Source organism: Psammomys obesus, unplaced genomic scaffold, assembly GCF_907164565.1.
Source record: "Psammomys obesus unplaced genomic scaffold, mPsaObe1.curated_primary_1811, whole genome shotgun sequence".
In the NCBI taxonomy this organism is placed as follows: Eukaryota; Metazoa; Chordata; class Mammalia; order Rodentia; family Muridae; genus Psammomys; species Psammomys obesus.
In genome coordinates, this window is record NW_026596120.1 from 17,157,589 (window position 1) to 17,171,710 (window position 14,122).

The window sequence follows — 14,122 nt, forward strand, 5'->3', positions numbered from 1 at the left end:
CTGGCAAATGTCCTGCATCTGACTCTTCTCACAGAGACTCAGCCCAGAAGTCCTGCCTTCCCTTTTTCTGCCTAGATATTGCCCGTAGGCTCTTTATTAGGCCAATCAAAAGTTGAGGGAGGAAGAGAATTTACAAAATATGAGGCAGGTGATGAGCCATAAAAATAACAATACCAAAGTCTGGACAGTACTTGGCCCTCTGCTGGTTTAGCAATCAACAATTGTATATACAGAGACATCCTTCAACAGTGTACAAGATTACCCCAACAAGGCATGGCTCTCTCACAGGGCACAGGAAGACTAGCAAGAATGGCATCCCTGAAGTCTATAAGCTATGAGCAAAGTTAGTGATTGAACCCAGTGAGTTCTAGCAAGTACAACAGATAACCAGGATCCAAGCTGTTAGCTTGGCTTCAAGGCACTTTCTCAGAGAATTTCCCTTATTGGCCACTCACCTGGACAAGGCTTCCTAAGCTGCTTTCTGTGGTTATCGGACAGTTCACCTGTTTCCCTATCACGTCACCTGCTTCATGCTGACAACATCCAACCACTTGCTAGGAAATCTAGAGCCCAAAGCTGGGGTTGGAGATAGCCTTGGTTATGGGATGCTTAGCTCTGATTTTGACGCAATCTAGAATCGCTCGGGAAGGGCCTCTCAGTGAGGTCTAGGTTAGGCTGGTCTGTGGGCAGCTGTGGGGGTTTGCCTTGACTGTGTTAAAGATCAGCCTACTCTAAGTCGGCACTGTTCCCTACAGAAAGTACTGTGCGCAAGGATACAAGCACTCTCTGCTCTTAACTGAGTTGACCAGCTGCTCCACCTTCTGCCTTGACTTCCTGCAATGACTGACTGTACCCTGAAACTTTAAAACAAAAACAAAAAAATGTTCTCCCCTGAGTTGCGTTGTCAGGGTATTTTGTCACAGCAACAGGAAAGTTACTTAGTTATGGATACTGAACCACTTAGGGATGGCGTGAGCCAGAGCTTAGTGAGGGGAATTGCACCGTCTGGTTGGAAACATAGAGGCTGGTTGCTGAGTGGTCTTAGGTGAATCGTCCTCTCAGTGCTATCTGTGCAGCGGGGGCAATAGCACCACCCACCAGTGGTGGGAATCTAGGAAGTCAGGCTATAAGTTAAGAACTCAAGGTACATAAAAGAGAAGTGAGGTAGACAGCTACTCCAGTTCTGCTTACACCTTGTCTAGAATAAGTAAACTTGTAGAGACAAATATAATAGTGGTTAGGAGTGGGACCTGGAGAGTTACTGCTTACTGCTGACAGCTTCTGTCTGGGGTGATTAAAGACAAAGCAGTGGGGAGATTTAGAAATAGAAATATGGTTGTCCCATCCCCCCTGGGGAAAAAAAAGCCAACTATGACCTACAAAAGTACATGGAAAGATAACGTGTTTGTAGATCAGAAAGCTTAGTATTTGTGTTTGGTTTTGAATTATGTGTATATTCACATTAGTTTCGAGAAAGTTATTGTCAATTACATGAGTTCCAGGTCAGCCTGGATTACATGAGACTCTGTCCCTAAAACAACAACAAAATTTTAGAAGTAAGGCTGCGAGCTGGTACACCCCTATAATCCCAGCACTCTGGGAGGCAGAGGAAGGCAGATCTTTGAGGCTAGCCTGGTCTACAAAGTGAGTCCAGGACAGCCAAGGTCACACAGAGAAACCCTGTCTCGAAAAACAAAACAAAAAAATATGGCTGGGTATATAGCTCAGTCTATAGAATGCTTACCTTGCCCAGCATTATGTAATCTGAGTGTGGTGGGTCATGCCTGTAATACCAGCCCTTGGGAAGTAAAGGCAGAAGGATCAGAAATTCAAGGTCATCCTTGACTGTAACAAGCCAAACTGGATTATATGGGATCCCAAAAAACAAAAATAGGGGCTGGAGAGATGGCTCAGTGGTTAAGAGCACTGTCTGCTCTTCCAGAGGACCTGGGCTGCACTTCCAGAACCCATATGGCAGCTCACAGCTTCCCGGAAGTCCAGCCTCAGGGGATTCTACACCCTTTTCTGCCTTCCACAGGTATCGGGTACATATGGTACACATACATGCAGGCAAAGCAATCATACACATACAATTTTTAAAAAAATTAAACAATTATAGGGCCAGTGAGGTGGCTCAGAGAATTACTCATTGCTAAACTTGGTGAGTTCAGTCCCAAGTACCCAAGTGGTAAAAGGAAAAAAACTAACATCACAAATTATCATCTGACCTCCACATACTTACTGTAATCATAAAAAAAAAAAAAAAAAAAGCTGGGGCTAGGCTGGTCTACAGGGTTTCACAAAATAACCCTGTCTTGAAAAAAAGTCAACTCCTCAAAACACAATAAAATAAACAATAGCAAGATTGACCCAGAGGTGCTGGTTCAATGGTGGCAAGTCTGTTGTGGTAGTAGCCACTTCCTTATTGGAATTGAGGCTCATTCCGCAGGAGGAAATTCATGTCTAGTATTACAAACCTGGCCCAAAAGCAGTGATTGTTTTGCAAAAATAAACATGATGTACCCATATCATTGCCTTCCAATCATTCTATTAATGACCATGGAACAGGGCTGTGGTCAGCTTTTGTCAGACAAAGCTCTTTGTGGGTGGTGGTGACTGCAGACACTCATAACTGGTCAAAGTGTAGAGAATGCTCAGTCCTAAAAGAAACATGTATGTCAGCCCTATCCAAGGCTCAGGGAACAGCATGGGAAACAGGATGTGATAACGTTACAGCTAGTCTTTGTGGAACACTGTCTTCCGGCCATGACATGGCTGTTGCTCTCTTGAACTCATAGTAGTTCTGACCTTCACAAGGTCTGTACAAGATTTGGGCCTGTGAGCATTCTATCACGGAGGGGGCAGGGACTCACGAGGCCCCACCCCTCCAGGAGCCTGGGGCGTTTTCTTTAGTTCTGTAGCCACTGGTAAGGTCCCCATGGCTTCTGAAAGTGACCTCTCATCCACCCTCCTGTAATCAATTCTGTGAAACTCACCAGAGTCACAAAAACAAACAAGAGCCTTGAAAGTCAGAGGAGAACTAGTTGGGAAGAGGAAAAGTAACAGCAAGAGAGGAAGGCGGATGAGAGGGGCTGATGGGATGAGTATGGTCAAAATACACACGTATGAAAATGACATAATGAGGCACACATGTAATTAGCGTATGCTGATGGAAACACACACACAAATACTCATGAACAGAACACAGCAACTCCCTGTGTTATTTTCACAATTTATTGTACGTCTACCATTGTTTCTAAACCAAAGGTTTTAAAAATGTAAAAATATAGATGTCTTCATTTTGTAGCTGCCTTGTGCCTCTCAGGCTCCAGTCTGACTCAGAGATTCACCGCCCTCTTTTAATACTGGGACTTATCCAGGCAATAAACCTCAACTGGCCTGTAGAGGGCTGGCATCTGTCCTCATTTGTCAGGAGGACGAGGAACCAACTCGGAATCTAGTTTCACTTTTGGTTTCCTGAAATTACAGAGGAGCCAGAAAGAGAACTGTAGCCAGCGGCAACCAGAGCTTTGGTGCCTGTCTGCATCAGCTACAAGCCGGTCGCACCTCTCCACACCTCCTACAGTAGCTGTGGGCGTTGCAGCCTCCTGTCCGGCCCCAGCACCGAGGATGGATGAGGAGCTATACTCAAGGCAGCTGTGAGTCTTGAGGTGGGATACAAAGGCGGGTGGCTTCCAGACCTTGGGTCTCTAGCTGCCTGCCTTCCTTACTTCTTAACCACAGGTATGTCCTGGGCCTGCCTGCTATGCAGAGGATCAAGGCAGCCAAAGTCTTGCTATGTGGCCTGCGGGGCCTGGGAGCTGAGGTGGCCAAGAACCTGGTCCTTATGGGTGTGGGCAGCCTCACCCTGCATGACCCCCATCCCACCTGCTGGGCTGACCTGGCTGCTCAGGTAAGAGTTCTTGGGGTCTCTGTGCTCCCTCCCAGAGCAGGGCCAAAGGGGAATCTCTTTGATCAAGCTCTGCCGTTCTGTCCTTAGTTTTTCCTCTCAGAAGAGAGCTTGGGAAGGAGCAGGGCTGAGGCTTCTCAAGCACTATTGGCTCGGCTCAATGAAGCTGTCCAGATCTCCATCCACACGGGTGACATCACCGAGGACCTACTGCGGGGTTTCCAGGTGTTTGCCTTAGCACCAACTTGCATGCCAGCCCAGTACCTCCCTCCTGCCCTTAGGAGAGAAGGTGGTGAGTGACTCTGGCCCTGTTGATCACCATGTCCATCTAGGTAGTGGTGCTCACTGACTCCAAGCTAGAGGAGCAGCTGAAGGTGGGAACCTTGTGCCACAAGTGTGGTGTCTACTTCCTGATGGCTGAAACCCGGGGCCTTTTGGGGTGAGGAGACTATCTGTATACCCCACCACATCACTGCCAACACTGGGTCCCAGCGCTTTGCCCAGCTCTAAGCTTGCCCCTATCCTCCTCCACCTCAGCGTCCAGGCTTGCTCTTGTACACCCTATGCATCCAATCGTAATCCCCACATCTTCCCTAGAACTCCTAACCCTCTGGGCCTGTCCCAGGGCCCCCTATCATTACTCACAAATAATGAGGTCCCTCAGTAACTTCCACCCACCATACCAGGCGCTTGTTCTGTGACTTTGGTGAGGGCTTCACTGTTGAGGATCCCACAGAGGCAGAACCCGTGACAGCTGCCATCCAGGACATCTCCCAGGTGGGTGGTGTAGAGATTTACCTGACATTCAGAGGAAGGTGCCAGGGCCTGTGGAATGCAGGCACGGGCATTCTGAGGTCAAATCATCTCTTACCCAGGGATCCCCCGGCATTGTCACTCTGAGAGGAGATGCCAAAAGTCAGCCTTTCTATGATGGGGACTTGGTGGTTTTCTCAGGCGTTGAAGGCATGGTTGAACTCAACTGTCATTCTCCACAGCCTGTCAGGGTGCAGAGTAAGCCAAAGCCAACCCTACTCCAACCCCTGGCCCCAGGAAACTACTTCTATTTAGGGATCATAACTTACTAGGATGGCTCTCTCCTAGAAGATGGGTCCTTGGTGATTGGAGACACAACAACTTTCTCCCGTTACCTGAGAGGTGGGGTTGTCACTGAGGTCAAAAGACCCAAGTCTGTGAGGCATGTGAGTATAAGTGCATCTGAGGTGGGAGCTCCTAGCACATGAAGGGGTGCACATTCCAGACCTGGCCCCCACTACAGGAGCCCCTGCACACAGCTCTGCTTCAGCCCCGTGTGGTGGCCCAGAATACTCAGGAAGTACAACGTGCCCACTGCTTGCATCAGGCCTTCCGTGCCCTGCACAAGTTCCAGCAACTTCATGGCCGGCTACCTAAGCCCTGGGATCCTGTGAGTAGCCCCACATTGCACTATACACAGCCTCTGTCTCGCTGGATCTCACCTTTCAGGCCTCACTTCAATGACCATTTACAGATCCAAGTTTGAACCCTAGATGCCGATTCTGTACTCAAAAACAGGAGATACTACTTCACACTGGAGGTTGTGTCCGTAGACATGCAAGGCCTACAGCCTGGAGATGTCTGCTTTCTCTGAGCTTAAGCCATCAAGGCAGGTTGGAAGCTGTGCTCATTGATGCCTTCAGTGCCTCTGGCTGGTGCTGGACATCCTTTGGAAGCACTTCCCAGCCTAGCAACAATGCCAGGCTTTCCCACTTAGGATTCTGCTGCTCCCGTGAAACAGGGTAGATGGGTACCTGAAGGCTTAGAGTAGGAGGTCAGAATTCAGGCTGGCGCTACTAGGCCCACATGTGCTATGCCTGACTGCCCTTCCACAGGTTGATGCAGAGATTGTGGTGGTCCTGGCCCAGGACCTGGAGCCACTGAAAGGGCCGAAAGAAGAGTCGCTGGATAAGGCTCTTCTACGGACAATTGCCCTGAGTAGTGCTGGTAGCTTAAGCCCCATGGCAGCCATTGTGGGAGGAGTGGCTGCCCAGGAGGTCCTGAAGGTAGACACAAGGGAGGAAAGGAAGGGATTGGGAAACTGGGCAGGTTGGTGTATGTGCCAGGGGGCACCCATACCCAGCAGCAGCCTGGATCATTTTACCAACCCGGATGCAGTCTTCAGATGGGATCCAAATGGGAATAGACACTGGGAGTTGGGGGGAGCCCTCAGAGTGAAGTGCCCACCCCTAGGCAATCTCCAGGAAGTTCATGCCCCTGGACCAGTGGCTGTACTTTGATGCCCTTGAATGTCTTCCGGAAGATGAGAAGCTCCTTCCCAATCCTGAGGACTGTCATCCGGTGAGAACTGGGGGTGAAAGCCTTGGTTAAAATCAGGGTTAGAGGAGAAACCCAAGAAACGCCGCTGATTAAACAATGCAATGACCCACAGCACAGGCCATCAGCCGTCACTGGCCATCATTTGTATTCCCTAGAGAAACTGCCGATACGATGGGCAAATTGCTGTGTTTGGGACTGGTTTTCAGGAGAAACTGAGCTACCAAAACTATCTCTTGGTGAGCCGAGGGATGATGGTGAGGGTGTCTTTGGGAAATCCAGGCCAAGGGCTCTGAATCACACTGTTCCTGCCAATAGGTGGGGGCTGGTGCCATCGGCTGTGAGATGCTCAAAGTCTTTGCCCTGGTGGGCCTGGGAGTCAGGGCTAATGGTGGCAGCTTGACTGTGGCCGACATGGACCACATAGAACGCTCCAACCTCAGCCGGCAGTTCCTCTTCAGGCCCCAGGACATTGGGGTGAGTGTTGGCCCCTCCTCCAGCCGTGTGTCACAGGCTGCTTGCTCTCACCTAATGTGCCCCTCTCTTCCCAGAGGCCCAAGGCGGAGGTGGCCGCCGCAGCAGCCCGGCGTTTAAACCCAGATCTACAAGTGACCTCGTGTAACTCCCCGCTGGATCCCACCACGGAGGACACCTACGGCGACGGCTTCTTCTCCAGGGTGGACGGTGTGGTTGCTGCTTTGGACAGCTTCCAGGCCCGTGAGTGCCTCACTTAGAGCTGAGCCCCTCGCCCAAGCCTCCGGCCGGCGGCACCGCTCTGTACCCTATGCCCTTTTGCCAGGGCACTATGTTGCTGCTCGATGCTGCCACTATCTGAAACCGCTGCTGGAGGCGGGCACACAGGGGACCCGCGGGAGTGCTTCAGTGTTTGTGCCCCATGTCACCGACGCCTACCGCGGCCCCGCTTCAGCTTCTGAGGATGCTTCCGCCCCTGTGTGTACCCTGCGGCACGTCCCCAGCACGGTGGAGCACGGCCTGCAGGTAAGGCTAGCCTACCCGCCCCGTCTCAAGCCTCAACTGCAGATCTGTCCCTCCTCCAGTGCGTTATCACCCTCCCCTTCCCCACAGTGGGCCCGGAATGAATTTGAGGGACTCTTCAGACTATCCGCAGAGACCGTCAACTGCTACCAACAGTAAGGCCAGCAACAGAGGTAGGCAGGAGTCCAGGACTCCAGGCAGAGTTCAACTTCAAATTCCCTCTGCTCTCTGCAGGACACGCTCTTCCCTGTCAGACAGAGATAGGACCTTACTGCAGCAAGTGCTGGGCGTCCGAAGAACGCGCCCGCGGGCCTGGCGAGACTGCGTAGTGTGGGCTCTTGGCCACTGGCAGCTGTGCTTCCACGATAGCATCCTAGAGCAGCTGAGGCGCTTCCCATCCGATAAAGTACGCAGTCGGTGGCTGGGCAGCTGACGGCTCTGACAAGGGGACCAGACGGAGCCCAGCAGCCTCTGTTTCCTTAGGTGCTTGATGATGGAACTCTGTTCTGGTCAGGATCCAAAAAGTGTCCACGTCCCTTGCGATTTGACCCTAACCAAGTGAGTGGAGTCCTCAGATCTGAGTCCCCTTGGGGCAGAGGTAGCCGTCTCTGCATTCCGCTAAGATGTACGGATGCTAAAAGAGAGCCATGCTTGTGCAACTGTGAGTGTCTGTCCTTGAGGCAGGAAGGCGTTCACACAGGTCCATAAAAGGGCAGTGGATCCCATCCCATGTACCCATGAATCTGCTCTGCTCTCTGCTTGGCTGCAGGACATGCATTTCCTCTACGTGCTGGCAGCTGCTAATCTGTATGCATGGATGCATGGGCTTCGTGGCTCACGAAATCAGGATGCACTCAGGGAACTGCTGAAGCTGCTTCCAGAGCCCGGTTCCGTGGGCCAGAACCTCTTCTCTGCTGGTGCTTTCACTCCTTCTGAGTTTGGTAAGGTACCAGTCTTGTACAGCCATTTGAGGCTCGTTCCCCGACCCCCTTCAGCCTGTGCTCAGAAGGAAAATGGAGCCTAAAAGCCCTTAGAGCCAACTTGCTTCTTCTCTCTGGTCCTCTGGGGTTTTTGTTCAATTAATTTTTATTAATTTTTTTATGTATGAATATTTTACTTACACGTATATGTATATACCATGTGTGTTCCTGGTGCCCAAAGAAGCCAGAAGAGGGCATTGATCCCCTAGAACTGGAATTACAGACAGTTGTGAACTGGCATGCAAGCACTGGGAAATGAACTAAAGTCCTTTACTGGACCAACAAGGGCTCTTCACTGCAGAGCATCTCTCCAGCTCCCTCTGGGCTTCTTACTCTGCTGCTTAGTTTAATTCCATGCCCTGGCCCTTCAGGAGGTCCTTCTGCTGCCTAAAACGTATCCTAGTTCTCTTGAGAGACTTTCAAAATTAAGAAAAAAGTTCTGAAGGGTGCCTAGCGATGGTCCCAGGTGAGGACATAGCCACATGGGTAATTGCAGTAAAGAGTGAGGCTGCAAGGAAGTAGATTGTAGAATCAATTGAGAGAGTCCTTGATTAGATCAAGTGGCCAAGAATGGCAGGTTTGGCAGAGACCAAGAATGGCCAGGAGGCTCTGAGTACAGGAAATGAGCTAAGGACTGCATACCCTGCTCCTTGACAGGCCAGGAGCAGCTGAAGGAACTGCAGGGAATCCTGGAAGACTGGAGCAAGGGTCCTCCGCTGAAGCCTGTGCTGTTCGGGAAGGTGGGATCCCCGGCGGGAATGAAGAACTGGGTGTGGGGGGGGGGTAAGGAGGTAGGGTAGCTTGAGAACCCGGGGTTCCTTCCATCAAGGCCATGGAAGTAGTTGACTCTCAGTTGTCCCGTGTGACAAAGGAGGGAGATGGTGGACCATAAAACTGTACACAGGCCTGTCCGTGACATACAGTTGGCCATGGTGAGGGATACCTCAGCAGTGTTAATGCTACTGTAATCTGGGCCTGGCAGGATGATGACAGCAATTTCCACGTGGACTTTGTGGTAGCAGCGACTGACCTTCGATGTCAGAACTATGGGATCTTACCAGTCAACCATGCTCGGGTAACTCCACCCCTTTGGGGCTCAGGCCTAGAAGTGAGAAGTCAAATTTTGGCCCTAAACCCTGAGCCCAGACCAGATGCTCTGTCTTGACAGATCAGGCAAATTGTGGGCCGGATTATCCCAGCCATTGTCACCAGCACAGCAGTTGTGGCGGGCTTACTCGGCCTGGAGCTGTATAAGGTGGCTAGTGGGCCACGGTCCCGTGGCACCTTCCGTCACACTTATCTGCACCTGGCTGAAAACCACTTCGTACGTTCAGTGCCTTCTGCCCCAGCCATCCAGTGGGTGAGCCTCTGATACCCCTGCTCCTATTAGGCCTGAGTTTCCCCTTTATCCTCCCAAGCAAACTGTCCTCTCTCTAGCTGTGGGCTCTCCCTAGGCCCCAGACTATGGGGGAGTCCAGACTCTATCCGGCCCCCTTCCTGCTATGAAGCCAGGCTGGGACCTGTCAGACACAGGAAACAGCCATCAGCCATACCCCGCAACCCCCCTGCAGTCCAGGGTCTGGGGGAGCTGCAGCTTTAACTCATTAGTGGAGCCAGACATTCCCCACGTCCCCCTCCTTCTCAATAATATCCTGGTGGGAGGGATTAGGGAGAGGCAACCAGAGACTCAGCCCCAGGAAGAATCAAGCTTCCCTCTGTAGCGCCCTGTTCTGTACAACTCAAGCCAAGTTAAAGGGCACCAGGCTTGCTACCAGGACTGTGGGTCTCAGACCTATAGGAGAGTATATTTGTGCCACAGATATGAGTGCACCAAGGTCTGGGCATCCCTGGTGTGTGAACATGGAGGTATGGAGCTTGCACATCTGTGTGCCAGATGGGAGAGCAAGGATCTTCCTCAATGTGAATATGCGCATGTGGGCACAAATGTGGGGGTTGTTGGTGTTATGTGTGTTGGCACTCCTAAGAAGGCAGAATGGCAATGCCTCCAACTGTGTGCCCAGGCTCTGCCCCAGTTGGCATTTCCCTGAGGCACAGGAAAAAGCACATAAGGAATGCCCTCACAGAGGAGAGGACAGAGGTCACCAGCTAGCCTAGGCTCCCTCTGGACAGGCACACAGAGTGCTTCTGTGAGGTGCCCCTCTGTTAACCAGCACAGAGGCTGCCTTTGTCCACGGGGTGGGGGTGGGTAAGGGTCTACATCTTGCCTCCAGCCTAGTCTCCACCCCAGTGTGCTTCTTGCGGGTTGGCAGGACCCCTTTGTCCTGGACTCTGGATGTCTGCTGCATCTGTCCTCAGCTCTAGGTACCCAACTTCTTCAACTGGGAAGAAGATGGGAAAAGAACAGACGCTGCTGTAGACTGTATCTGTTGGGAGGGACCCTCTGGGTCAGTAGGGTTCCACTGTTACCATGTCCTCGGTTCATGCATGCCCATGAGCCATCCAAGGCCCTGTATCTAAGAACTGGGAAGTAGCATGATCTGCATCCCTAAGCTCCCAGCCTCCCTCTGAGGAACAAGCAGCTTTATCGGAGACTCCAGCAACCCAGCTCCAGCTTCCTCAGGAAGGAGCCCCCCACCCCCTACCCCCGCCTCCAACTGGCCTGTGTGATGGATGTCTGTTTCCCTGTACAGGGCCCCATAGCTCCATTTCCTGTGCTGGCCCCAGCCTGGGCGGGGAGGGGGCTGAGACTCTGGGCTCAGATCCCACCTTCCACCCCCACCCCCCCATCACCAGCTTCCTGCCTCTGGAGTGGCTCCTCCTCTAGGAAAAGCTGCTAGTAACTGGGCCAGGGGCTTCAGGTTTGTGTGAGAAATCTCTAAGTCCCCCCTCACCTCCACCCACAGTTCCATCACCTGAAATGGACCTGTTGGGACTGCCTGAAGGTACCTGCTGTGCAGCCTGAGAGGACACTGGACTCGCTGCTGGCCCACATCCAGGTGTGCCCTGTTTCCACACTGCCCCAGGTGCAGCCCAGCCCAACGGGTATCTCACGTCTATATGTCTCTAGGAAGAGCATGGACTGAAGGTGACGATGCTGCTACATGGCCCGGCTCTGCTCTATTCGTCAGGATGGTCATTGGAAAAGCGGACTGAGCGCCTGAGCCTCAGGTGAGCCAGTACCTGACCATAGCCGGGCCCTACCATGTCCCTGGATGTTGAGGATAGGTGACAGCCTCTTTCTCTCAACCCCATTCTAGGCCCCTCACACCTTCTTGAAGTGTTCTTCCACCAAATGGAGCCAACAAATGGGCCTGGGGATGGGGTGGGGCAAAAAACCAAGGAAGTGGACTTCAGTAGCTGCCTGCTGGCCAGCCCCCTTGGCTTCCCATACCCTGCCCTGCCCCCACATCACAGCCTACTCTCAAGGGAGCCACAGCTTCCTGCCTCTTGCCTGCCTCACCAGCTGCTCCTAAAATAGTTTCAGATGTTTCCTGCTTTGAGCCACTCCTGCTCCTGGTTCGGACTCTTGAGGGCTCACCGGCACCCCCTAATCCACTCTAGGTTGCCCTCTGTCTGTCTTGGCTCACCTACCAAATCTCCCCTGAACCCTCTCCCATACCAGGGTGACGGAACTGGTGGAGCAGGTGACCGGCAGGAAGCCTGGGCCTAGGCAACGGGTCCTGGTGCTGGAGCTGAGCTGTGAGGGTGAGGACGACGAAACTGCCTTCCCACCTCTGCATTATGAGCTGTGAAGAGGCAGCCCCCACACCACCACCCGGCCATAACGAATTCTGCATAAAACCCCTGCGTCTTGAGCCCACAGCAGACACTTCATCAATAAAAACTTGTGAAAGGGACACACAAGTAGAGAGGATGGACGGTAGACCATGGTGGCTGGCGCAAGTGTGATGCAGGCAAGACAGGGACCCCGGAAAAGAGAGGGAAGATTCTAGATTGGCCTGTCTTAGTTGTGCTCCACAGGGCTGGGGACGCTTCCTGAGGCCTCAGGAGTATGGAACCAGCAGTTTAGAAAAAAGGCCTTTATTGTCCCTAGCTGGAGGGCAAGGTCAGAGGTAGCTGATATCGTTGTAGATGATGGGTTGACGGCTTCGACAGTTCATGAGGGCTGCAAATCGTGAGATGTCCGCAGGCAGGTCAGGTTCTGGGCGAGGTGGGCATGACAGCCGCTTTCCTGCCATAGCTGCCCGCCGGGCCCTGGCCAGCCTACGCCGTAGCTGCTCAGAGAGGCCAAGCAGGAACTGAGGGGGTCGAGCACGTGGCCGGGGTACGCCTCCATCACTCCCCTCGCTGGCTGCCTCAGGCAGCTCCATCCAGTTGTGAACTAAGTCGGCAAAACAGTTATCCCCCAGCACCAGGGGCTGCCGACTGCGGCCCCGGTTTAGCAGGGCTGCGGTCCAGTCTTCCGCTTCCAGTCCCTGCCAGTGTTCCAGGCAAGCGTCTGGGGTAGACTTGGGCCGTGGGCGGTGGGCGGCTGGGATGTTGGTTACAGCTGCCCTGCTGCGCAGGGGGAGGTCACTGACTGAGAAACGCTGGCTACAGGGTCGCCGTTCTGGGGGTGCTTGGCGCTGGGGTACAGACAGCTCTTCCTCTCGCCAAGTACTGCCAGACACCTCGGAGAAGCCGGAGTCCCAGTCTAGGGCATGTTCCCTGGGACATCCCGCGGGTACACCCCTGTCTTCTGCCACCAAGGCCTCCTCTTCCTCCTCCTCGTCCACACAGCACACAGAGTCCTCTTCCAACGCATCCGAGGCCCTGAACGGGCGCTTGGGTTGTACACTTGGGTCGGTTTTGGGTTTTGGTTGCAGTGGGCCAGGCACTGGAGGTGAGCCTGTGTCCCGACCACACAGCTGAAGGGAAAGAGAGGGCAGAGGTTGGAGAGCACTTTTTTTTAATCGGCCCTTAGTGTCTGACCAGGCCAGCCCTGAGAACGAAGGGTTCAGAAGGACTTGAAAAGCCTCTGTGCAGCAAGGCGGAACTGTAAGCATAGGGCCCACATGGGGGCACACTGGCACTCATGGGCTCCCATCCGCAGGGCTGGTGGCAATCCGGCAGGCTGCAGCACGCAGCGCCGGGCAAGTCAGCACGCGCCACCAGGGCGGGCAGGCAGAGTAGAGGAAGGAGCTACAGGCCAGGCCGGGGTAGGGGTTGTCCACAGCACCGCAGCGCGTCTTTAGGCCCTTGGTGTTCTCTGTCGGTCCCCCAAAGAAACTTGTCTCCCTTCTATCCTCCCCCGCCGCCGGCATGGCCAGCTGGGCGCCTGTTACCTGATGCCCAGAACAGCTCTCAACCGTCAGAAACCCGAAGCGGGCCATCTGGGCCATCTGCACCGCGTTTGCCCTGCCCCCATCCTGACTCGGATGGGCACCCGGAGCCTACCCCGTACCCGTTTGTTGCTCCTGCCAGGCGGCAGCCACACACCCCACACACGTCCTCACAACCACACCCACTAAAGCCTCACCAGTTCCCAGCGGAGCTGGCTCAGGAAGCTGTCAAGCCGAGCGCTGTGCATGTTGGCTGCCGGTGCCTGTAGCCCTCTCCGGGTCGGCCGGCTCCTTCTCGACCTCCCGCGGGAGCGGCGCAGAGTGGGCCGGGTCGGCCCGCCAGCGGCGTCCTCACCCTTGCCTTACTCCCGGGCTCCTTGCTCTCTCGGTAGCTCCAGCCGCTGCCGCCCCAACATCTGGCAGCCGCGCCCCGCCCCGCCCCCCGGCGCCCTAGCCAATGGAGGCGGGGCGGGCTGAAGATGTTCTGCCCCCTTCAGCCCCGCCCTCCAGCCCCGCACTGCTGGAGGAGGCCGGCTGAAGCAACACTTGAGATCGGAGGGCAGCTCAGGGACCCCCGTCCTGCCTCAAAAAAGTTTAGGTGACCCTGCGTGACGCCGGACAGACACGACCCCCTCCAGCTCCTCGCACGTTCGTCCTGTGGCCTCAGCTCCTCAGTTCGTCCC

At 53.9% G+C, this 14,122-nt stretch overlaps 2 protein-coding genes across 7 annotated transcripts; one reads left to right on the top strand and one right to left on the bottom strand.

The window, feature by feature from the left end:
• The first annotated feature begins 3,444 nt into the window (after positions 1-3,444).
• Uba7 (ubiquitin like modifier activating enzyme 7) lies at positions 3,445-12,021 on the top strand. 6 transcript variants are annotated; one of them, XM_055629764.1, is made up of 24 exons: positions 3,445-3,659; positions 3,745-3,913; positions 4,001-4,135; positions 4,243-4,349; positions 4,597-4,687; positions 4,786-4,921; positions 5,012-5,109; positions 5,187-5,333; positions 5,779-5,949; positions 6,137-6,244; positions 6,379-6,459; positions 6,539-6,697; positions 6,772-6,937; positions 7,020-7,219; positions 7,307-7,371; positions 7,451-7,622; positions 7,700-7,774; positions 7,986-8,157; positions 8,854-8,936; positions 9,179-9,271; positions 9,365-9,556; positions 11,061-11,153; positions 11,225-11,325; positions 11,780-12,021. In XM_055629764.1, the coding sequence occupies exons 1-24, from the start codon at positions 3,631-3,633 to the stop codon at positions 11,907-11,909; spliced, it is 2,973 nt and encodes a 990-aa protein (XP_055485739.1). In that variant the 5' UTR covers positions 3,445-3,630; the 3' UTR covers positions 11,910-12,021. The 6 variants fall into 6 exon arrangements, with proteins under 6 accessions (XP_055485739.1, XP_055485737.1, XP_055485738.1 ...); XM_055629762.1 differs by having other exon boundaries at positions 7,020-7,371; XM_055629763.1 differs by having other exon boundaries at positions 5,015-5,109; positions 7,020-7,371.
• A 178-nt stretch (positions 12,022-12,199) lies between these two features.
• Positions 12,200-13,864, bottom strand: Inka1 (inka box actin regulator 1). The gene is made up of 2 exons (XM_055629835.1): positions 13,637-13,864; positions 12,200-13,025 (listed from the first exon to the last, which is right to left on the bottom strand). Exons 1-2 carry the CDS (start codon positions 13,685-13,687, stop codon positions 12,225-12,227), a joined length of 852 nt encoding a protein of 283 aa, XP_055485810.1. The 5' UTR covers positions 13,688-13,864; the 3' UTR covers positions 12,200-12,224.
• Positions 13,865-14,122: the final 258 nt, after the last annotated feature.